Below are 26,188 nucleotides of genomic sequence, written 5' to 3'. Positions count from 1 at the left end.
TTATTGTATTTTCTCATGACCTGTATGCAACTCTGTTACTTCAGTACTTCTTGCCACCTCTATTGCAGCCTTAAAAGATATCTCTCCTGAAGACCATAATTTCTCCTGTATTTTTTTAGACTTGGTCTTCATCAATAATTGGTCCCTTAAAAACCTGGTCACAGCAAGTCCTCTTAACACTGCCATATACTGGTCAATGGATTCATCTTCTTTCTGTTCCCTGGAATAAAACGTACACCTTTCCATGACCACGTTATTCTTCCTGCCATACCTCCTCTGTAAATGTTTCACATTTGTACACATCTTTTTCATTAATGTTATCTATAGTTGGGAGAGTTTTAAATTCTCTCAATCCATTAGCCCCCAATCGATGTTTAAGTAATGACAAATGTCTTTCTGGCGTACACTCACCACCCTCCAATACGTCCTCATACGCTTCAAATAAATCTAACCATAACTCCCATTGAACAGGAGGCTCTCCTGGCTCAGCTAAGAAACATTTTGAAGGTTGAATACTAGACATATTGCACAAGTACGCACATGTATCCAATGACAAATAACAATTCAAAGAGAAAAAAAAAGTAACAATAAAAATATATTAAAAAATGCTATAAACGAAATCACCGAATGCAGTCATTATAATTTTCTCAAGCTCCAGTAATTACATGACAGACTCCAACAGGTGTGCCCATCACCGTGAACTTGTCCAAGTAAGAATACTGGTACAGTAACTTATTTAGTGCAATTAAGTATGTGGAAGGAAATGTACATTCCAATATGCACTCGATCGGCATAAAGGTATGCCAATCAACGTGACCCCAAAGTACAAGCAAATTTATACAATCCAAAATTCACTAGACAGGCCTGGAGGTGTGCCTATCACAATGAACGTAATTGGAAAGCATACAAAACTTCCCAAACAGTCAAAATGGCCATCAGCATGCAGCCCAATGTGCTTTCAATGGAAATGTGAGCGCACTCCTACCCAATAGAGCCTTACGGCATGCACTCACAACCTTATGTGCGCGCTCTGGCGCTTCCAGGTATGTGGCCTTCCGCGCATGAAAACACCACCACAGAATGTGCATGGCCCACGATGTCTGCTCTGCCCCACTTCGTGTCTAGAGAGCAAGGACTGGAAGATGCCTCAGGAAAAAAGTTATGGAAGGCACCAACAAATGAAGGATGCACCGCCGAATGAAAAATGCACAGCACGTCACCGCCGACTGGAGATCACGCCGACACTGCTCCTGCCCACCTCGTCACCATTGTGGAAAACACACACCCCGCAAGCAGTAAGGTTTATCATCTTTTTTTTATTATGATAAGCGGATTAGAATAAGGAGCAGTGCCGGCACAACATGCACCAGCAACCGCCCACAGCAACTGTCACCAAACCCACCCCAAACATTCTATTCCCCATTCGAATTACACTATCACCCAATAACATTCTAATCACCACAGTGAAGCCAGGAGCAACCCTATTGCAGGTAGTTTCCCCTCCCCCCAGTCTCTCAGAGAGGTTCCTGGTTAGAAGTGTTGCAATGCGTTGCGACTGTGCTAGCCCACTCGGGGCTTCAACAGCCATGTTGACTGCGTTAACAATTTGGGCTGTAACTGCTGTGGTGACTATCAGTCCAGTTGGGGCTCCACCTGCTGTTGTGACTACATTGCCACAGCCAGGGCTCCAACTGCAGTGGTTATTGCATCAGCCTGATCAGGGGTCCATCTGCTGTTGTGACTTTTTTTGGCCAGATTGTGGCTGCTTTGGTGACTGTCAGCCTGCCCAGTCACGACTGCAACTGATGTAGCTGTGTTGACCCGATCACGACTGCATGTGGGGGGGGTTGGGCTGTGTTGGCTTATGTGGGGTACACCTTCTGTGGTGACTTTATTAGCCCAGTCGGACCTGTAACTGTTTTGATACAGCCTGGGTAGCTTAGTTGGGGATAGCTCGAAGTCCATGAGTGGAAGGGCCACTGCAGCCACAGACACACCTGCTTCCAAGTGCTGGGTCCGCCACTAACCACTGAACTGAACCCAGGTGGCCGCATTTACAGAGGCACTGACTGTTCCTAGCCTCATCAGTGACCCCTAAATGTGCCTTCAATAATTACATCCCTGTTTCACCCACTCTGAAAAGGACTGCCAGGTCTACGGATTCACAGTGGATGAGCCCAAGATCCTAACATGTTAGTCCAACCTAAACTACACTATAAAGGGGTAGTAACTTTTGAAATATGTGAAATGTGTGTGCATTTTGCTTGTTAGGCCCGGAAATCTGTGCTTGAGATTGGTTTATGCTTCTGCCTTAATTGCTGCATGGGACAGCTTATTGATTGCCTTTGTGCTAATCATCTGCCAGTAGACAATCAGTGGGTACAGCACCACATGGGAGACTCGTACAAGAGATCATTGCCCTGTACACTGGATCGAACTGTGAAGCATTTTCTTACTGTTGTGCGATTAAAAAGTACTTTCTGTTTTTCCAGAACTGCAAGCGTTGGGGTGAATATTCAGGTGTTTGTGCCTGCTGGTTGATTGTTCATTTCTGAGGTTATGGGCTCTACCCAATATCTCTGAAAAGCATGCGACTTGTCACCCTTCCTACCTGGAGAGTCAAGTGTGGAAAGGGATGTACTTGGTCCACTTCGTAGAACTACGGTGGAACGAGCACAATGACTCCAGTGGCAAACCATTTCCCTTGATGCCCCCGAACGCGTTCCGACAGTCCCACTTATCCATTTATCTTTAAAACAACACCCCCAGTTCAACTCCATCATCTCGATAGCACACCAAATAACAATGGAGTCTCGAGCTAGTGTGCATCTGTACAGGACCTTCCCAGCTTCAAACACAGTAACATCCCAAAGAAAAACCTAGTGCCTAATTTCCATGTGGTCTCTGCTCCAGAAACCATCTTGCAGTTTTTGAGTTAGGTTCTTTTTAAGAAGAAAAATCGGTTGTGGGTTAGTTCTTAAAGGATGCCAACTAGTTTAGCACTGATAGATATCCAAACTTCAATCATAATGGTCCCTTAAGTGTTCCCATCCTTGTTTCTTAATAGTGAAATCCAGTTTTATAAGTGTCAAGTGCTTTACTTCTGGTTAGTTGTCATAAAGGCCTTTGGGTGTAAATTACATCTTGGTGCACTGTTTCCTTGGCAAGAAAGAGCAATTTCCAACCAAACCCCAACCCACCTATTTGCAAAAATGCTACATCCTCCGGCTGCAAAGCAGCACCTTAAAGTATCACTCCCAAATTATGTTCATCAGCAAAGTGAGGCAGAATCTGGGAGGCATTTTATAGCAAAAAATCCACACCTCTTTGGCAGGCCAGGAAATCCCAAGCCATCTCCACCACAGTTTCTCGTTTCCACTACTCACTGGAGTTTGCTTGTTTCCCTGATGTATACTCACCAGTTGTGCTGCACGTGTTTAGGAGGTTGTAGCACAAGTGCTCTGAATAGTTAGAGGCATATGGGTTCCAGGCTGCAGTAAGCAGACAGTCACGACCCAGGGCCAATGGGATGAACTTTGCCTCATAGTAAATGCATATGGTAATTTAAAAAAAGCATTTCTCAGCACGGTGCTCCGAAAAGTGTTGTTATAGTCCCAGCTGTTCTACTGTCACATCACCCCTGATGACAGCCTTGAGGAACTAACACCCGCCTAAGATACTTCGGAGCCATATTAATAGACACAGCCATTTTTCGGACTAAGGCTGGTATATAACATGTGCAACTAGGCTGTGTTGGGTGTTTTCAGAGAGGTGCCCAAACATTAGCAGGCTCTTGGCTATTCTTTGTCTACTTTTGACTTAAAATACATTGCTTATTCACATTTACTAAGACTTGGATCATGGCTATACAACCAGTCTGCTTTTGAGAGTAATGCTACTAGAATGAGTATCCAGTGATCCACTAATTAAAGCAGCAATTGCTGATTGTGGACTTGTTGGACAGAGATGGACTTAGGGCCTGATTTACAAAGGCTTTTTGCAGTCACAAAAGGTCTGATTTGCAAAATCAGACAATATACAATTTTCTGTGCACCAACTCCAAATTGCAGTTCAATTGCACATTATATAAATTGCACTTTGGGTTTGAACTACATACCATCAGTATTTGCAAGGCCCTCTCTTCCAAATAGCGATTAGAAATAGAGTGTATTAAAGTTTGCCAAGAAAATCCATTTGCAAAACAATATTTTACAGACTACAGAAAGTAGTGGTAAAGCATTTACAACCAGGAAGGGGTCCCAAGACACCCTTTCTCCTTAGTGAACTTTGACAAAAATATTTCTGAGAGTATGTAGCAGTCCCATGAACCATTGGTTAGTCTTAAAAATGTTTGTTAAACATTTCAATTTTTTTTTTTACGTATCATGTTTTTCCTTTATTTAACCTGTTGAGTGCCGACGCCCACACACCCTCCCTGGTGCGGGTCACGACCAGTGGCCGACACCAGGAAGGGTATTAATAAATCCTCGGGTGCATCGCACCCGAGGATTTTTTTTATTTTTTTAACTTCCCTCGGGAGACACGGAAGCTTCCGTGTCTCCCCCCGCCCCCCACCCTGACGTTTCAAAGGTGTTTTCCCCATCAAAGCAGGAAGCAGCCTTGCGGCCGCTTCCTGCTTTGATGGGGAAAACGGCCTTTTCCACGTTCGGGAAGGCCTCGTAAGAAAGGGGAGAGTCTCCCCTTTCTTACGAGGCCTTCCTGAAAGTGTTTCCTGGCCCCCGGTCGCAGCTGTGCTGCGTTCGGGGGCCAGGAAACACTTTCAGGTTTCCTGGCCCCCCCGATCGCAGCACAGCTGCGATCGGGGGGGCCAGGAAACACTTTCAAAAGGCCTCGTAAGAAAGGGGAGACTCTCCCCTTTCTTACGAGGCCTTCTGAAACTGTTTCCTGGCCCCCGATCGCAGCACAGCTGTGATCGGGGGCCAGGAAACATCACTAGACACCAGGGATTTCACTTTGGGGGGGCGGCCCCCCGGAAAACGCCCCCCCCCCCCAAAAAAAAAATAATAATAAATGAAATGACAGGGGGTTGCCCGTGGGCAGTGTGACCCCCTGTGGGGGCAATATTTTTTTTTAGATGTTGTAGGGTTTCCCTGGGGGCCATTTTGGCCCCCAAGGAAACCATACAACTACTAAAAAAAAAATATATGTATATATAGATCTAAATATATCTATGTAGATAGATATATCTAGGTACATGGATATATCTATAGATATATCTATGTAGATAGATATATATATAGAGGTAGATCTATATCAAAGAGATTTATAAAGCGCGCTACTCACCTGTGAGGGTCTCAAGGTGCTGGAGGGGGGGGGGACGGGGGGAGGGAAAGGGGCTGGGAGGTTCACTGTTCGAAAAGCCAGGTTTTGAGGCCCTTCCTGAAAAGAAGTAGGTTTTGGGTCTTGCGAAGGTGGGTTGTGAGGGCGTTCCAGGTTTTGGGTGCAAGGTAGGAGAAGGATCTGCCCCCGGTGGTGGTGTATTTGATGCGGGGGACAGAGGCGAGAGAGAGGTCAGCTGAGCGGACGTTTCGTGTGGGGGTGTGGAAGGTGACTCTCGTTGAGGTAGGCAGGGCCTGTGTTGTGGAGTGATTTGTGTGCGAGGGTGAGGATCTTGAAGGTGATCCTTTTGTCAATGGGGAGCCAGTGGAGGGATTTGAGGGGTGGAGAGATGTGTTTGTGTCGGCGGAGGTCGAGGATGAGTCGTGCTGCTGAGTTCTGGATGCGTGTAGTTTGCGCTTGAGTTTTAGAGTGGTGCCGGCGTAGAGGGCGTTTCCGTAATCAAGCCTGCTGCTGATGAGTGCGTGAGTGTCAGTTTTTCTGGTCTCTGTGGGGATCCACTTGAATGTTTTTCAGTATACGGAGTTTGTTGAAGCATGAGGAGGTAAGAGCGTTGATTTGTTGGGTCATCGAGAGGGAGGAGTCTAGGATGATGCTGAGGTTGCGTGCGTGGTTGGCGGGGGTGGGTGCAGGGCCTAGCGTGGTGGGCCACCATGGGGGGTCCCAGGTGTTTTTGTGTGGGCCAAAGAGGATTATTTCGGTTTTGCTTGAGTTGAGTTTCAGGTGGTTGGCTGTCCTATATATATCACTTTTGTCAATATGTGTGTGGTTTCCCTGGGGGGAAAAGGGTCCGACTTGTCTAGTGGCAGTTTTAGTGCCATAAAGAAGCGCAGAAGGTTTATATGCCTACTGCAAAGAGCACATCTGTATTTTATGTAAATAGCTGAGTACATTAGTAAAGTCTATGGAGAGATGAAGGGCACTTTTGCTGGGTGGTAATGAGGGAATCCGAGGAGGAGGGAGTGGGAGCATCAATAATGATTGTTGGACTGGGCGCAGGAGGTGCTAAAGACTGTGACGAATGGTATGTGACAAGGTGTTTTTTGAGTGTCTTGAAAGTACGTGCTGATTGAGGGAAGAAGCGCAGGTAAGGTGGCCTCTACTGTTGCACGTATCTCACACACACCATCGATTTTGTGACTGTCTACGTAGGCTAGTGTTTTAGAGCAACAGTTTAGCCAATAGCAGAGATGGCATCTTGATGGATGACTGCTGCCTGCACTCGGGTTATAGAGGACCGCTCTGACATAGGATCAGAGACTGAGACATCAGATACTGAGACAGCATCTGAGGGATAGGACAATGGCGCAGACTCTGGGAGTGATTTTTCAGTCAGAGGAGTCCCATTCGAAAACTCCTCTTCCAGTACATTATGAGGGAGGTGATGAGGACATTCCTGCTGTCCCTTCGCAAGCTGTTCGTGCAACTGGGTAATAGTGGGTTAGGCCAACCCAGAGAGCAGGTGAATGCGGCGGCAAGCAGAGAGAGAGTGCTCTCTTGGGTGCTCCCCAATTTAGTTCAGCCCCAAATTCCACCACCCAAATCATATTGTGGAGACATCAAAATTGTCTATGGCAAAACAAACTGGTTTTGTAAGGCAGGCACCTGTGTTTTTGGTCCTGGATTCGGCGGCCATATAGAGAAACACACTAAACCCAAACATTTCTGGAAACTAGACATTCGGGGGAGTCCACAGAGGTATGACTTGTGTGGATTCCCCAAAGTTTTCTTACCCAGAATACCCTGCAAAGCTGAAATATTGAAAAAAACCTCAATTTTTCTCGCATTTCTGTCACACAAACTACAGGAATATGCTGGGATCCACAACATTCCTACCACCCAGTGACTCCTCACCTGTCCTGATAAAAACACTACCCCACTTGAGTGCCTACACCTAGTGCCTGTGTCAGGAATGGATCACCCCAGGGTCAACAGCTGCCTCACGTAAGGACCAACATTGACCGTTGTGTGATCTATTCCTGTCGCAGGCACCAGGCCTAACCACACAAGTGAGGTATCATATTTATCGGGAGACTTGGGGGAACGCTGGGTGGAAGGAAATTTGTGGCTCCTCTCAGATTCCAGAACTTTCTGTCACCGAAATGTGAGGAAAACGTGTTATTTTAGCCACATTTTGAGGTTTGCAAAGGATTCTGGGTAACAGAACCTGGTCCGAGCCCCACAAGTCACCTTATCTTGGATTCCCCTGGGTTTCTTGTTTTCAAAAATGTGCTGGTTTGCTAGGTTTCCCCAGGTGCCGGCTGAGCTAGAGGCCAAAATCCACAGGTAGGCACTGTTTTCTATGAAAAAATGTGATGTGTCCACGTTGTGTTTTGGGGCATTTCCTGTCGCGGGCGCTAGGCCTACCCACACAAGTGAGGTATCATTTTTATCGGGAGACTTGGGGGAACGCTGGGTGGAAGGAAATTTGAGGCTCCTCTCAGATTCCAGAACTTTCTGTCACCGAAATGTGAGGAAAACTTGCTTTTTTAGCCACTTTTTGAGGTTTGCAAAGGATTCTGGGTAACAGAACCTGGTCCGAGCCCCGCAAGTCACCCCTCCTTGGATTCCCCTAGGTCTCTAGTTTTCAGAAATGCACAGGTTTGGTAGGTTTCCCTAGGTGCCGGCTGAGCTAGAGGCCAAAATCTACAGGTAGGCCCTTCTCAAAAAAAACCTCTGTTTTCTTCCAAAAATTTGGATGTGTCCACGTTGCGCTTTGGGGTGTTTCCTGTCGCAGGCGCTAGGCCTACCCACACAAGTGAGGTATCATTTTTATCGGGAGACTTGGGGGAACGCTGGGTGGAAGGAAATTTGAGGCTCCTCTCAGATTCCAGAACTTTCTGCCACCGAAATGTTAGGAAAACGTGTTTTTTTTAGCCACTTTGTGAGGTTTGCAAAGGATTCTGGGTAACAGAACCTGGTCCGAGCCCCGCAAGTCACCCCTCCTTGGATTCCCCTAGGTCTCTAGTTTTCAGAAATGCACAGGTTTGGTAGGTTTCCCTATGTGCCGGCTGAGCTAGAGGCCAAAATCTACAGGTAGGCACTTTGGAAAAAACAGCTGTGTTTTCTATAAAAAAAAATAGGATGTGTCCATGTTGTGTTTTGGGGCATTTCCTGTCGCGGGCACTAGGCCTACCCACACAAGTGAGGTATCATTTTTATCGGGAGACTTGGGGGAACATAGAATAGCAAAACAAGTGTTATTGCCCCTTATCTTTCTCTACATTTTTTCCTTCCAAATATAAGAGAGTGTGTAAAAAAGACGTCTATTTGATAAATGCCCTGCAATTCACATGCTAGTATGGGCACCTCGGAATTCAGAGATGTGCAAATAACCACTGCTCCTCAAAACCTTATCTTGATCCCATTTTGGAAATGCAAAGGTTTTCTTGATACCTCTTTTTCACTCTTCATATTTCAGCAAATGAATTGCTGTATACCCAGTATAGAATGAAAACCAACTGCAGGGTGCAGCTCATTTATTGGCTCTGGGTACCTAGGGTTCTTGATGAACCTACAAGCCCTTTATATCCCCGCAACCAGAAGAGTCCAGCAGACAAAACGGTATATTGCTTTCAGAAATCTGACATCGCAGGAAAAAGTTACAGAGTAAAACATAAAGAAAAATGGCTGTTGTTTTCAGCTCAATTTCAATATTTTTTTATTTCAGCTGTTATTTTCTGTAGGAAAACCTTGTAGGATCTACACAAATGACCCCTTGCTGAATTCAGAATTCTGTCTAGTTTTCAGAAATGTTTAGCATTCCGGGATCCAGCATTGGTTTCACACCCATTCCTGTCACTAACTGGAAGGAGGCTGAAAGCACCAAATATAGTAGAAATGGGGTATGTCCCAGTAAAATGCCAAATTTGTGTTGAAAAATTTGGTTTTCGGATTCAAGTCTGTCCGTTCCTGAAAGGTGGGAAGATAGTTATTTCAGCACCAGAAACCCTTTGTTGATGGCATTTTCAGGGAAAAAAACACAAGCCTTCTTCGGCAGCCCTTTTTTCCCATTTTTTGGAAAAAACTAAATTTTCACTGTATTTTGGCTATTTTCTTGGTGTCCTCCAGGGGAAACCACCAACTCTGGGTACCATTAGAATCCCTAGGATGTTGGAAAAAATGGACGCAAATTTGGCGTGGTTAGCTTATGTGGACAAAAAGTTATGAAGCCCTAAGCGCGAACTACCCCAAATAGCCAAAAAAGGGCTCAGCAGTGGGGGGGAAAAGGCCCAGCAGCTAAGGGGTTAAGGACAATGGCTTGCATTCAAAACTATATATATATATATATATCTTTATTTGAAAGCAATCACAGGCATAGTGGTCTCCATGTGATAGCAGTATGTCAACATTTGAAACATTTCTCATTAATGTTCTTGAGGTAGGCTGAATTGCGACCCTCTATGATTCAGTATTTTGCGCACTGAACTATTAGTGCATAGGTTGGTTTGCAGAATCACGCTTGTTCCAAATTGCTGTATAATAGTAAAATTGACATGTTGATTCTTTCTTACTAGCTGTTCTCAATATGAAAATGGTGTCATTGAGAGGGCCAGAGCTTACTGTCAATACAAATAAATATTTAATACGCTATTAGCACTGTCCTCCTAACTAAACTAACACTGTCCTGTGATTGTGGTTGCTCTGAACGTACATTTTTCATCTTGACTTGTGTGACTTTAAGAGAATAAAGAGCTGAAACAAATGAATTTACTTGTGCTCAGTTCAGTAAAAAAAAAAAAAAAACTGACGTTAACGTTATGTCTTTATTATGCTTCTGCGTGTGTAATTCAAGTACTTCATTGTAATATAATTTGAGGCGAACGTAAGCTTTTTCCCCTGTAATATCTTACCATCTAAGAGACACCAGACTCAAAATTTCTTTAATTTATAGGTGTATTTAAGGACCTACGGAGAACACGTTGGCTTTCGAATTTTCATGGATGCCACTCTGCTTTCCATAACCAGGAAGGTGAGTGCGAAGACTGATATATCTGCATTATGGGTCCAGTTTTAGTATATGCAACAGCCTGGTTGTAGTTTCCTGTAAACCTAACAGTTTTCTCCTTTCATAGCCCATTTTAGTTTTTCTTGTCACAGGAAAGAAATGTCTGTCTTACTCCTGGAGATTCAGAAGTCACACCTGAGGATGGTGTAAAGCACATCCGATCTTAGAAAATCTTTTGTGACTCAGGGGTAGTAGATATTTAGATGTTACTCAGACCTACGCCTGGAGTGAATTAGGCCCCCTGTGTCTGTCGTACATTTGAAGATCTCGGCTAATTCGAGGTGACTCGGTAAAAGGGGGTGAACATGGGTTGGCGAAATTCCGTTTTACCAGTCAAGTGGGTTCTGCTTTTTGCCTTTGGCTGTTGCTGGGTATAAATGTCGTCAGCTCATCAACAACTACTTATAGCTAGAATGGCTGTGCCCATTTAAGACAATAATTGTTTTTTGGGAATGGAAATAGACTCCTCTTTTGTAATAATCATTTTTTGATGCTCTCCTAGTTGGCCAGTCGTCGAAGCGATTTTATACTGCCAATGGTCATTATGTAACTAACTTATGACTAGTAAAGTATTATTTATGAGAAGTTCACATGAATTTAGGAGGCACATTTTTTGTGTTCTTCAGAACTACAGCTGATTTAATGTGCTTGCAGGTGGTTCAATTCTTTGGCCGCTTAAAGAGAAAAGTTATTCTGCCTCTTGGTCTTAGCATGGACAGGAACCTTAGCAGCACACTACTGGCTCATACCCAGGTTATAGGGGCCGAACAAGTGCTACTTTTTTCTATAAAAAGTGGATTTATTTAATGAAATGGAGTGTAAAACAAGAATAGACTGGAAATAAATGCCCTGCTTCACTGGTGACTAGTGGAACATGTCTGTGGCAAGTTTCACTTTCCTCGCACCTAGCCTCAATCTTAAATCTATTTAAAATGTTCTGCACTTGCAGCCAGTGTTGTGGAACATAGTCTGGCCTTTAGAGGGGCATCACATTAAGACTGTTGCAGCAGTCCATGTTGAATCCTACTCCAGCCATGACTAACAAGACCCAGCAGTGAAGGAAAACAGTGATAACGCTGGTTGTAGTGGGTTAGTTGGAAAAAGTAACAAAAGTACCAACAGAAGAATCTGCATATTATTTAAAAAAACGTCTTGGTTTCAGTAGTGATTAGTCGGACACTATTACCTGAAAGCATGAAGCATGTTCTTGGCCCACCTTGTCAAATGTAGTAAACTTTGTCTTAGTTGAATTTAACCTCCAGGTGTTGCACATTTTGGATACCTCTTCAACATCCCAACAAAATCGCAGGTTTCACTCCTGTTGTTTCTGCAAAACAGGTGGTTTCAGGTAATTAGCAGTTGAATACCCACTGCCCCAACAGACGTTTTATTTCAATGAGTTTATTTCTGATTTTAGACAGGTATGCAGAAAATCAAACTTTCACTTGATTTGCAATAGCAAGAAAATACAGGGTGGCCTTTGTGTTCTACATTGATCATTTCCAGTTTCTTTTGTCCTGATAGGAACAGATAGGGAAACAGTCACCTTGTGTACAATAAACTATGTTATTCTCTTTAACATCATGACACCCCTGTGAATTCAGATGGAAGCAAGATCAAAGCTGATCTGGTTGCTGTGTCCTCTTTACAGAAACACTTTAACAAACAAAAGTAGTATAATCTCAAAAATCCCTAGCTATTTCAGAATAGTATGCACCTTAACGCAGTACTTACTATGGGGGGATGACACTCAAACATCTCATCATAATCACTTTTTCGACAAACTGTTGCGTTTATTTGGGTGAGATGATAAATGAAGCCTGAATCTTAAAATATAGAAGTATTGTAATTAAGTTGTATAATTCCTTTTTTCTTTTGGAAAGGGTCCAAGCATAAATGTGAATGGCCCAAGACCTTCTGACCATCTAGTCTAATTTTGTGTGCAGAACAATCAGTAATTTAACCAATGCCCTCCATAGTGTTACCGTGTGCCTCATAGGATGCTTGTTTCTTTTTCTGACATCTTCATTTTACCGTCAGCCTGCAACATTGAACCCTCAGCACAATTTTAAAATTCTCTCAGTATATTTTCACTTACTTCCATTGGTCCCTTAGTTTTGTTCCTTTCCCCCTTGATGTCTGTTTCTTTCCATCGCATTTGAAGTTGAGGTTTTCCTTGCTAATCTGGTGCATGCCTAAGGTATCATGACATAAGAAACCTTTGTGGACCTCATGAAACACAGATTAGAGACACCTGTCATGGTTGCTGGCACCAGTTTCCTCTCCCTTCATTTGAGGCAGTCTGCAACAGGTTTTTAAAAATAGCCCCTTTGGTGTGATGCCAACCTCCTCTGATGGCACGTTCGACTCTATGGGGCAGTTCTCTGTCTACGCTTGTCCCAGTCCTGTAAACTAGACACCAAGTAACATCAAGCTTTGGATTAGATCATGTTTGTATGATTGTACTTTGTGATTTCAGGGAAGGGTGAGAACCCCTCCTCTGACTCTTCGTTCGACTATGCTGCACCAGCAATGTTTATAGAGAACTTCTCATGCTTGTGGACTTTCTTCAAGTTCCCCTATGCAGTTCTGACTTATGATACTGCATAGCCACCTTGAACTTCCATCACTTGCACAGAGGGACGATTTAAAAGCAGAGTCCAGAGAATGATGACCCTCTGCAAGACTGTTTCCCTATGTCCACACCCCATCTGTTGTAAACATCGAGTTCAAGGTGATTCTGATATATTTCTGCTGCCAGTCATGTCATCATGTCTGTCCCCTTTCTAACTTTCTGGTGTTACCTCTTGCACCAGTCCACTTCCTTAAGACATGTTTAACTCAGCACATTAATGAATAAGGGCCACTAGACCTAAAAAGGCCAATTCACTCTATGCTTCACTCTTATCTGTGCTTTAAGGGTTGCCAGAAGGTGATTTAAAACAATGTCAATACCAACTGACTACCTGGAAACAGATCTGAACTGCTGGGTGATTAATACCTTTTATCATGTTACTGCATTATTTTTTGTTTCAGCAAAGGGATAGCCAAAAGGCCTGCATGCCTCTTACACATTAATTTCACACTTGAAATCCAAATTAATCAACTCTATAGGCTAGTGGTTACTTTCCTTGATTGTTCACACAATGAAAATATTTTTATTGGCTGTCTAGGACCTCATCTTTGAAGGTAAGTTATTGTATCTGAGTATATCTTGGTCTACAACAGAAGGTCCTTTCCTGTCTTATGCAGGTTCCTAACACAGTCTCAAAACGGATTCCAATCCAGCTAATGCAGGTATATTTGCAACTTGCTCTACACAAAAACCAACTTGAATAGTGTGGAAAAAATGACCACCATTTGTATGGTTTCCTCGCCATTTTGCCATGTCTGCTTTGCTAGATTTAGAACTCTCTGCACCTTATCTCTGCTAACCAGGAGTACAGTTCCTGTGCTTTCCTTTTGGATTGAATTGGCTTACCTCTAGTTGGTATGTTTAACTTTTCTCTAAGCTAATGGCATATGGTGCAGAAATACATCCATGGCATGGAAATGGAAAAGTCAATTGTGGACTGCAGCATGGAGTACGCCATTCACTACAGTGACAGGGAAACCGTGGCTTTATGCATCCAATGTGTAGTTTACTGCAGCTGCCTACAATCTCTTGTACTGACCTGTCAAAATAACCCTTTATTATGAGGGAAACCATGTTTTTTAATATCCGTAAGTCACCACTAAGAATACCTTGTCACCCACAAGGTAAGGTGCGTGATACTCAAAAGTGGAACATATTCAAAATTACAATAGTCATTTTTCTGATGACAGGGCCCCAAAAGCTATTTTCACTGGCATGTAGTTGCTGAATCCTAGAAAATGTAATTGTACAGATAATACACTTTAGCATGTAACATTTGACAGGGAAGTGCTACAAAATTCATTCGAAGATCATTTTCCATATTTATTAAAAGTCCAAGTCATTGGTGAAGTTCGATTTTTAACACATTATGGAAAAAAGTAACTTTTAGAAAGCTGAAGCTCCTGGAGGCTAAATTTAATTAGTTCTGTAGCAGCTGCACACCCACTGCTTGGCCTTAATGAGGTTCTAAAATTACTTCTAGAACAGGAACAATGGCCTGGGTTTGGGGAAGTGGGACTGTTTGCAGGAGGGTAACGGGTACTGCTGCTGAGTGGGTACGGTTGCTCTTGGGAACATTTACCTGCTAGTTGTAATCACTCCCACCCATTAGATGGTGCCAGCCATAATTGTGGCACCCCAAGGCACCCTCCTCAGAATATTTTCTGGACCTGCAGAAGAGGACCCTGCTTTCTGTGACCTGGGATGAGCACTCAAAGACTGGCTTCACTGACCCTTGGACCCAGAACAAAGAAGTGGATTCCAAGAATCAATGGACTGACCTCCTGTGGGCTACAGGGACACAACAAGGTGATAAACTCTGAAGTGACCAGTTGATCAGTACCAACTGGAACTGGACTGCATCTTGCTGGTGGCTTTTCCTGGAGTGAGTCCCTACCCCTAAATGCTATCCTTGAGATCCTGGGAGCCTTAAACGTGCCCTAGAGGAGTTGCTGCAAAAAGCCTGAAAACTCAGAAATGTTTTGGACTTACCAGATGTCCGGAACCTTTGTTAAGACCTTCTGGCAGAGGTATCCAATTCCAAAGCAAGTTCCTTAACTATAGCTTCAGGCTTGCCCCTCTGGAGGATGTTGAGCTACATAAAAATGACAAAGTAAAATCGTTGACCAGGACAAACCCACTTAGAGTTTCTGACCTACGCTTTGTTGTGCTTGGCCGGAAATTGCACTTAGGTTTCGGTCTACAACTGCCATAGAATATGATTGAAGTTTAGTGCTTTTTGACGCTATTTTGTATTTAAAATTTTAAAAATTCATATCTACACTTTCCCTCATTGGATTTTTGTTGTATGGGGTCATTTTGTTCACTCAGTGGTCTCCATTTTTCTGAATCGCTTTGGGATTTGCATTGTTGTTTTGCCGTTGTTGCAGTTATGGTACTGTGTAACATTTTACACATTGTCCTAAATTAAACCTTTCTGCTCAATCCAGTAACTACCAGGGAGTTGATATTAAGCCAGTTTTAGTTACTTGAGGGTTTAACTTGACAAGTTAGGTTGTCCTTGAGGTGGGCGATCCTTGCACCCCCAAATAATTAATCCACTTTCTTACATATAAATAATAAACCTAATTAACTTTTCAAACTTTTGAAGTTGATTGTTTTTTGCCTCTGTAGAGGTTCACAAAGTTGCAGTTATGTTGTTTGCAGCGATTTATAAACTGCCCACTAGTCTGTGCATTTACACCCATATTACTTTCCAATTAAAATGTTCCTGCACCCCCACCTCGTTGTAGATTTGAATGTGCACTACGTGATCTCATCCTCTGGTGATCTGCTATGAACTCTAAAGCAAGGCACGATGTTTGTGCTAGCGCCAGTCACTTCACAACGAGTCAAGCACAGGCCTTCTCTTGAGGGCGGTGCAATGAAGAAGTAGATGAGGATCATGGGCGGTGGGTAAAGGGGACAGGGTCTTTCCTAATCAAATGAGTAATTGGGTGAGGAAAACGACTCTTGATATAGTAACATGAAAATTATGACAGTTTCTAGGGATTAGGTTCACCCACTCAAAAATATCTATAACTCAGGATGGCCCTTTACCGTTTAAAAAGAACTAGCCATGCATTTTAGTTTAGCTGCAGAGCAATAGTCGTAATGTTGTTTACGTAAGGGTTGATTTTTAAACACTTTTTTTAATGAGCCTTTTGGTGTCATTTAGCAATGTATGAATTACCTGACTTTAAAAATCAAAACTTCATTTAATAATGTGTTGTCACTGTATTGCTTGGCAGTGAAATACTTCTAAATGCTTATATCCTCCAGTAGATGGCACTGTACACATATAAAAACTGAAGATCAAATAAAGTATACTAAAGCAACACCGTGCTCGCGTTCTGCCATTAATTGAGGTCTAGTGAGTCTCTAGATAAGGAATATATAGCAACTTCGTTTTGACTTAAATTTATGATTTCTTCGTCTTTGTAGATGAATGTATTTCATGCTGAGTACACTCCATCAGCCAAGTCCGGAATTATAATTTTGTGCACATTATTTCTGTTATGTATATTTGTAAAGCAAAAAATCACCCACGAGGGTATACTGGGTGCGTGGTTAATTGAAAAGCCAGGTCTTCAGCTTCTTGGATTTCAAGGAGAGAGGAGGCAGCTTGATGTGGAGTGGAATGTCGTCCCACCCTTAAAGAGAATGGGCGTTCTCGCTTTACAGCGCTTCTAATCTGTTTCTGTGTATGTATGGGATGTGAACGAGTGGTTGAGAGGGTGTGGCTGCCCAGTACTGGATGGTTTGAAGTCTTCTAGTGAGTTGCCTGGTGATCCCAGCATAGAGTGTGTTATCTTAGTCCAAATTGCTGGTGACTGGAGCGTGAGTGACTGTTTTTCGAGTTTTGCTTGGGAGTAATTTGAAGATTTTCCTCAGTATTTTCAGGGTGTGGAAGCAGGATGAAATGACATGCATGAATGTGTATGTCCCTAACATAAAGGAGATAATAGGCCCTGGTACCAGGGAAATAAGCAGGCTCGGCTCCAGGACTTGTGTTCTCAAGCGTCATGAAGGTGCATGAGGGAGCAAACAAAAACCGACAAAGGATTTCAGGTCTCTTATTTTAGATACGCAGGACAGAATAAATTGGATTATTTATCGCATGCTATAAATGCCTCCTAATTTTAGTTTTCTGTCTCTGAAAAAGAACATGCAGATTCTCTATTTATAACAAAAATCATCATGTTTTACCTTTTATACCGGTCCCCTTCCCCCACCAACATATCGCACTAGATTTTATTAGCAAAATCTATCATAGTAAAATAGCGTCATCATCATTATAAGAGAGATCGGAATTCTATTCCCTATGCAAACTGCCATTTGCACGCGATTGAAATTCGCTGCTGGCCTCGTAATCAGGGTCGTAAAACTGTCCCAATTTTTACATCACTAAGAAGCAAAAGCCGCATATCCCTATGCATGTTGAATCTAATACATCAGACCATTGGCCATGCTGAGTATCGTGGTTTTATGCTGCATGAAAGCAGGAATAGTGAGCTTTGGCCATTTAAACACGCCATGCCCTGTATCCAGTGCCTTGTAGGCACAGTCATGCCCACCGATTAGGGCAGGAAAGGGAGTTTTAAGTTGCACGACGTTAATGTAGTTCAAGGGCTGTGAAAGTTGGGATGTTTCAATACCAAATACGAGCCATAAAATGTGGATCATAACAGCAGTGCTCCTCCAACAGTGGTTATACAACCCATATTTTACAGGGGTGGTGACATATAATTTAATTTATACCGGAAGGTCATGGGGATTTCCCTGCTGTCTACTCGGGCCAGCAATGTGTCCTGACATACTTGGCGACCCCAATATGGCGAAGGCGTTCACATATAGCTGAGGCACTCCAAAAGATGTATCTCTTAAATATTTAGATATCTTTAAAGGTTTCTGCAATTGAGTTGTTCATATTAAAGGTTAAAATGTTATACTTGTATTCAGGTAGTTGCTTATCATAACAACTTACGGAAGTTCTTATGCCTTCCTCTAAGGATCATGTGTTCTTCCTGGGTTTAAAAGTATTTTTATAGAATTGTGAGGCTGTGGAGAGGAGTCTCCGTCTCGCTGAACACCACAGCGCTACCTGCCACAGGAATCAGTCTTCCCTTTCTTCCCCTCAGGTAGGTGAGGATTCTATTAAAAGATGAGTACCTTGTAATCAATAAAAGACAGAAATGTTAAGCAAAAGCATATCAGGGATAGGCCAGGCCAAGATCCAAGAGTCTATCTAGTCCACGCAGAAACAAACAACAATTGAGAAGAAGAGTTGTAGAGCATGGAGGAAGGGACAACCCCATCCCCTTTTGTAGTGGTTGTACAGTCTCTGATGACCACACCATGGTGTCAGTGAACCCCTTTCTGCATTTGCTCTGTTGACCCCTGTGATGGCTTGTACCACATGACTGCTCGGAAATGGAAGCTGATATATATTTTCTATTAGAAATGGCGTATTTGGTTGGCAGACAGGTTTTCCCCCGTCCAAGCAAGGCCACTCACTCTAGTCAAGGTAAAGGAGAATCACACTCTGCTAACCCACACTAACCCCCTTGGTAGCTTGGCACAAGCAGGAAGGCTTAACTTAACAAGCAATGTGTAAAGTATTTGTACCAACAAACTCAGTAATGCAGTGAAACACTACAAAATGGACACCACACCAGTTCAGAAAAATAGGTAATATTTATCTAAATTAAACAAGACCAGAATGACAAAAATCCAACATACTGAAGTCAAGATATGAATTTTAAAAAGGATGAGAGTCTTAATCCTTAGAAAAAAGTGATAATGCTGTTGTTACTCAAAGTACCTGGATAGCGTAAAAAATAAAGCCGCACAGGTGAGCGTGAGTCAAAAAAGCCAAGCGATGCGTCAATTTCTCACTCGCAAGCGAGACCGTATATCATTCCTTTTCCTGTCAGTGTGCGTCGTTTCCTCTATCCCGCAAGAGAACGATGCGCCGATTCCCAGACAGGCACCTCATGTCTAGGCAGGCTTTGTGTTGATGTTTCACGCCCAACGATGTTGCGTTCCGGTCGCACATTGTCAGGAAATCGTGCTGCGTGGGGCTTGCGTCATCACCTGCCACTAGCGGGTGTTGCATGTCGTTTCTCCACCCATGATGCGTTGATCTCCCAGCCGCGATGCAGGTGGAGCGTTGATTTTAGCCCCGAGGTAGGCGCCGCGTCAATTATCAGCCGTGTTGCGGATGGCACGTCAAAAGTTTCTCTGCACGGCTGTCTGTGCATGGATTTCTGTCCGTTTCCACCAGTTTCACCTTTCAAGGGCCAAGTGACAGCTTAGGGCATCACTTGGCAAGGCAGGAGTCTCAGCAGAGAGTCCAGGTGCTGGCAGAGAGAAGCCTTTGATGTCCCTGAGACTTCAACAACAAGAGGCAAGTTTAGTCTAGCCCTTGAAGATTCTTCACCAGTGGGAAGTCACACAAAAGTCAGTTGTTGCCCTCTTTCAGACAGGAGCAGCTACTGCAGGCCAACTGAGCAAAGCACAGTGACAGGCAAAGGAGCAGTTCTCCTCCAGCTCTTCTCCCAGTGGTAGAGGTTCCTCTTGGTTCCACAAGTAATCTAATTTTCAGGGGTATTGGGTCCAATACTTATACCCCTTTCTGCCTTTGAAGTAGGCCTACTTCAAAGGAAAGTCTCTGTTGTTTACAAAATCCTGCCATGCCCAGGCCAGGCCCCAGACACACACCAGGGGGTTGGAGACTGCATTGTGTGAGGGCAGGCACAGCCCTTTCAGGTGTGAGTGACCACTCCTCCCTCCCCTCCTAGCACAGATCGCTCATCAGGATATGCAGGCTACACACTAGCTCCCTTTGTGTCACTGTCTAGAGGAGATTCACATACAGCCTAGCTGCCAAACTGACCCAGCCAGGCACTCCAAAAACTGCCAGAGGCACAGAATGGTTTAAGCAAGAAAATGCTTACTTTCTAAAAGTGGCATTTTAAAACTAACAATCTAAAAAAACAACTTCACTAAAAGATGTATTTTTAAATTGTGAATTCAGAGACCCTAAACTCCATATTTCTATCTGCTCTCAACGGGAATTTGCACTTTAAAGTTATTTAAAGGCAGCCCCTATGTTAACCTATGAGAGAGATAGGCTTTGCAACAGTGAAGACTGAATTTAGCAGTATTTCACTGTTAAGACATGTAACACACATCAGTACATGTCCCACCTTTAACATACACTACACCCTGCCCATGGGGCTGTCTAGGGCCTACCTTAGGGGTGCCTTACATGTATTAAAAGGGAAGGTTCAGGCCTGGCAAGTGGGTACACTTGCCAAGTCCAATTGGCAGTTTAAAACCTCACACGCAGACAATGCAGTGACAGGTCTGAGCCACATTTACAGGGCTACTCATGAGGGTGGCACAACCAGTGCTTCAGGCCCACTAGTAGCATTTGGTTTACTGGCCCTGGGCGCCTCTAGTGCACTTTACTAGGGACTTACTTGTAAATCAATCATGGATAAACCAATCAACAATACAATTTACACAGAGAACGTATGCACTTTAGCACTGGTTAGCAGTGGTAAAGTGCCTAGAGTCCTAAAGCCAACAAAAAGAGGTCAGAAAAAATAGGAGGAAGGAGGCAAAACATTTAGGGATGACCCTGCAAAAAGGGCTATTTTCAACATTTTCCTTCTGCAGTATGATTTGTGAGCATTGGAAGGTGATCTCTACCATGGCATCTATTCCCCAATATTGCCATTTACCCTGAACGCAATAGCCAGAAAGAGAAGGGCTGCTAAGCTGCATGCACCCACAACTGAGTATCACAGTTGAACACAATAGCCTTTTGTCTGAGTCTGGGCATGCAAAAAAACTGAGTGCGTCTGGAACGCTAAAGCACACTGGGAAAAGCCTGTCTTGCTGGAAGAGTTGAAAACAATCCTGAGGAATAACCAGAAATCAGTAAATTAACTTTGCTTTTACCCCTGAAACAATGCAGAGCACTATGTTTACCATCTATTGGAAAGCGTTATTGTACATGGATGTTTCATTAGAGGATCTAGAGAGGACTTAATAGTACATTTTTGATAAGCGGACTCGGGTAGGTTAAGTGCATTTGTCCCTCAGAGAGAAACTGAATGGCAGCAAAAGACATTATGTGAAAGCTCTGTAGACAGAACGCCAGGTTTGAGGAAAATTCTTTGGATACATGTCTGTGCCATCATGGCTGAAGCAGACATTAGCTCCAGAAAACGCACAGTGTCACACAGATTCAGGGGAAGCTCATCAGCATTAGTCAGCCTTGCAACAAATATTGGTCATCACAAGGCACCTTATTTTGGCTGGAGCATTTGACATTGAATGTTCTTACATGACCAAGGCCCCTGATCTCATATATACCTTATCTAAAACCACTGTGTATGAACTGATTTTTTTCCTCCTTCAGAAAGTGTTCTTAGTGGGATTAGTAAAATCCTTGATTAGGCTGAGCCCGTACTTCAGTCGGGTCAAGAGGCAGCCTCGCTTTTGCCTCATGGTCCTCTTTTTTTAAAAATAATTTTAGGCTTCCCATTTGGTTCCTTACTATATTTTTCCCACTGACCATCGCGGAAGTACTCACTTATTCTTGAAAGATTTTTTTTTATCCTCTTTTTCCAGTTTTCTTACATTCTGTGGCATGTTTGCAATAAACATTTCATTTATTTTATAGCAACTTGCTTTAGATCTTTCAGTACTTAATTTCTTTAACTGAATATCTTTATTACATTTTTACAACACAAATCCTGTATACAGGGAGTGCAGAATTATTAGGCAAATGAGTATTTTGACCACATCAACCTCTTTATGCATGTTGTCTTACTCCAAGGTGTATAGGCTCGAAAGCCTACTACCAATTAAGCATATTAGGTGATGTGCATCTCTGTAATGAGAAGGGGTGTGGTCTAATGACATCAACACCCTATATCAGGTGTGCATAATTATTAGGCAACTTAACAAAAAACAAATATATACCCATTTCAATTATTTATTATTACCAGTGAAACCAATATAACATCTCAACATTCACAAATATACATTTCTGACATTCAAAAACAAAACAAAAACAAATCAGTGACCAATATAGCCACCTTTCTTTGCAAGGACACTCAAAAGCCTGCCATCCATGGATTCTGTCAGTGTTTTGATCTGTTCACCATCAACATTGCGTGCAGCAGCAACCACAGCCTCCCAGACACTGTTCGGAGAGGTGGACTGTTTTCCCTCCTTGTAAATCTCACATTTGATGATGGACCACAGGTTCTCAATGGGGTTCAGATCAGGTGAACAAGGAGGCCATGTCATTAGATTTCCTTCTTTTATACCCTTTCTTGCCAGCCACGCTGTGGAGTACTTGGACGCGTGTGATGGAGCATTGTCCTGCATGAAAATCATGTTTTTCTTGAAGGATGCAGACTTCTTCCTGTACCACTGCTTGAAGAAGGTGTCTTCCAGGAACTGGAACAGTAGGACTGGGAGTTGAGCTTGACTCCATCCTCAACCCGAAAAGGCCCCACAAGCTCATCTTTGATGATACCAGCCCAAACCAGTACTCCACCTCCACCTTGCTGGCGTCTGAGTCGGACTGGAGCTCTCTGCCCTTTACCAATCCAGCCACGGGCCCATCCATCTGGCCCATCAAGACTCACTCTCATTTCATCAGTCCTTAAAACCTTAGGAAAATCAGTCTTGAGATATTTCTTGGCCCAGTCTTGACGTTTCAGCTTGTGTGTCTTGTTCAGTGGTGGTCGTCTTTCAGCCTTTCTTACCTTGGCCATGTCTCTGAGTATTGCACACCTTGTGCTTTTGGGTACTCCAGTGATGTTGCAGCTCTGAAATATGGCCAAACTGGTGGCAAGTGCATCGTGGCAGCTGCACGCTTGACTTTTCTCAGTTCATGGGCAGTTATTTTGCGCCTTGGTTTTTCCACACGCTTCTTGCGACCCTGTTGACTATTTTGAATGAAACGCTTGATTGTTCGATGATCACGCTTCAGAAGCTTTGCAATTTTAAGAGTGCTGCATCCCTCTGCAAGATATCTCACTATTTTTTACTTTTCTGAGCCTGTCAAGTCCTTCTTTTGACCCATTTTGCCAAAGGAAAGGAAGTTGCCTAATAATTATGCACACCTGATATAGGGTGTTGATGTCATTAGACCACACCCCTTCTCATTACAGAGATGCACATCACCTAATATGCTTAATTGGTAGTAGGCTTTCGAGCCTATACAGCTTGGAGTAAGACAACATGCATAAAGAGGATGATGTGGTCAAAATACTCATTTGCCTAATAATTCTGCACTCCCTGTATAACTCTTTGACTATTACCTCTGACCTTCTGGCTGAGATATCCCTTTTGAGTTGCTAAACCTGATCAGTTGGTGTGTTGCACTTCCAGCCCGCAGCCTGTCTTTCTCTCCGATAACCTGACATGCAGATTCCCTGAAAAGCCATACACTTGGACTAGCCTACATTTACAGCAAAGTAAGTAGTCCGAATTACAGTGCTAAACATAAATGAGTATTGTCTCCAATTCATATTCAAATGCCAGCTCAAGGGACTTCCAGGATCCCAAAACACTTCCAAATGAGTAGTTCTGAGATTAACTCTTACACTCTGTATATGCTAAGGCGTTTTCAAATTTCAGAAGTCCCTGTTGTGAAAAATAGCCACCAAACTGCACCATACCTATTGTTCTTTCTCTTTGTTTAGGTGAAAATGCCAGATGTGGAGTTTTTTGTCAATTTGGGTGACTGGCCTTTGGAGAAAAAGAAATCCTCTCAAAACCTTCATCCCATTTTCTCGTGGTGTGGATCTGCTGACTCAAAGGATATTGTGATGCCAACTTATGACTTAACAGACTCTGTTTTAGAAACCATGGGCCGGTAATCTACGTTTGAAACATTTCAGAAATTGTATGCATTGTTTGTCTCACGTTATGGCTGTCGCTTTTGCCTGCAGCAATAATTACATTGTTTTACTTTGTGAGAGCGCTGCCTATGTTCTAACAATTTTCTTGACAATTCAGCCTGTTACCCTTCCTTCTTTGCTTTTAATTTCTACCTTGAATGATTTAATGTGTCTTCAGCAAAGTTTAGCTTGTACTCCTAAAGAATCGGATACACACTGCCTTTGCTTGTCTTCTGCGAGAGAAATTGCCAAAACAATCCATTCGCAAAAATAGAATGCAGCCCAACTGGGAGTTGAGAAGTGTTCCGTTCCTCTTGGCGTAGCCTGCCTTGCAAGTCTAGGTGGGCAGTTAGTGTCTAACCCTACTAAACACCATTCATTAGTTAAGAAAGAACTCTCCTCGTAAGATGAATTTATTTAGCAGTACATTTATATATGAAACAGGTGCGCAGTCACACATTACTAGCATTGTCTTAAGGGAAACGGCCTATGGCTAACAGACTCTCCCTGTTTTACAGCACGTGCTAATATGTGTGCATATGCCTACCTGCGCACAATATATGAAATTAATTGGACTGGATAGTCCACATATTTACGAAACTTTATTCAGATCTCTGAAGTTGACTGGTTCCTTGTTCGTTTATGTTTCCACCACTTCAGATCTTTAATGGAAAGTACAAAGGCTTTTAATTTTTTTTATTTTAGGATGTACATATCCGAGATAATGTTAGTTATTAAGAAAATATTGAATATCCCACAAATCAGATGAAATCAAGAATGGGAGAAATCATTTGGAAGTGCATCCAGGTTTGGCCGAAGGGCCTCTTCTCTCCGCACACTTACCCCAATGTACTTTATATGTTCCTAACTTCTTCATATAGAGGTGACACCACTATTCTCATTAGCTGGTTATTTACATTTTATAGAGCCACTTCGTACATGAAGGACTTTTTGAAGATTTCCAGTGGAAGATTATGAAGGAGTGAACTATCAACTCTATCTTTGGAGGGCATTCCCTCCTTTGCTTGGTGGTGTGGCCCCATGCAAGTGAAGGAATCACGTTGTCTCTGCGCATGCTCAGCATTATGGCTGCGGTTGCAGAGACAAACATGCCCTTAGGAGGTGCACTTTCAGTGCACCACAGAAAGGCGGTGCGTTTTCAGTGCACCTCTTACAGTTAGGACTCTGGAGGGGAGGAAGGGGGCCCTATAAACCCCAGGGATCCCCCTGCAGGCAGGTGCAGTCACTCATTGCTCCCACTTGCAAGAGGATCTCTCTCTTCTCTTTAAAGTGCATGCACTGTGAAACAAGGAGCGGCTTCAAAGCAGCTGCTACGTATTTCACTTGAATGAGCTGCCCTGAGGGTATGAGTTCCCTGCTGCTCTGGGAGCAGTGCATTCCTTCTAATGCAGCACACTGTCGCAAACAGGGAAGTTGAGCTGTGTACATAATACGGTCACTGGTGCTGCCTAAATCCCTTGCAAAGGGCGTTGTTGCGCTACTGCAATCTTTCTTGAGAAAAGTGGCATCTTTTTAACCATTCAGTCAGGACCTTGGTAATGACACAGGACCGAAGATGCATTACTAAGCCTTCTGGGAACATATTACACACAGGGGGCATTTTCCCTGTTTGCGTCACAGCGCACCTTTCAAAAGGCCGCCTGGGTGTAAAAAGTGAAAGTGTGCCCTGTTATGATGAATATAGTGCCCGCAGGGCAGCTGCAATCTCAAGCTGCCCTAAGGGGTGCGCATTCAAGTGAAATATGGAGCTTCATGTTTTAAAGTCCAATTTCAAGAGGGGAGAGAGATGCCCTTGCAGGCAGGTGCAGTGGGTACTGCACACGCTTGCAGGGGAGTATCTGGGGGGGTGAGGGAGGTCGATGTGACACACGCTTTCCCCCATCCTGAGGGATGCCTCCTGGGGGTGCACTGACAGTGTGCTGCCTTTTTGTGGAGCACTGTCAGGGCGACCTTGATGGCGTTCCTTGCCTTTCCGCTCGGGTCCATAATACGGCACGATCACAGAGGCTCTTCCGTACTACTGACATCTCTGGCCTAAAATTCAAGTTGACAGAGAAAGTGAAAAGAAAAAAACTGGGATTTATATTTGATTAAGAAGCATCCCTTAACCTCATTTGTGTGGATAATGTGACCACATCATTTGAACTATCTGAGGAGTGCAGAGAACTTGGAGGTCTGATCCTCAGCTTCCCTTGGAACCTGAGATATGTTTTTCATTTTCGGTGACCGTCA

General features: G+C 43.4%; 1 protein-coding gene across 1 annotated transcript in view; it reads left to right on the top strand.

Annotated features, from left to right (window-relative positions):
- Window positions 1–26,188, top strand: part of POGLUT2 (protein O-glucosyltransferase 2) — a 204,414-nt gene that overhangs the window by 77,319 nt on the left and 100,907 nt on the right. Inside the window, exons 4-5 of the mRNA XM_069205195.1 lie at window positions 10,253–10,330; window positions 23,738–23,910. Of these exons, the coding sequence (XP_069061296.1) occupies window positions 10,253–10,330; window positions 23,738–23,910 (251 nt within the window). The remainder of the gene's footprint in view (window positions 1–10,252; window positions 10,331–23,737; window positions 23,911–26,188) is intronic.

Source organism: Pleurodeles waltl, chromosome 8 (assembly GCF_031143425.1).
Source record: "Pleurodeles waltl isolate 20211129_DDA chromosome 8, aPleWal1.hap1.20221129, whole genome shotgun sequence".
NCBI lineage: Eukaryota > Metazoa > Chordata > Amphibia > Caudata > Salamandridae > Pleurodeles > Pleurodeles waltl.
Note: the sequence above shows the minus strand (reverse complement) of the source record. Positions and strands in the feature narration are given on the sequence as shown.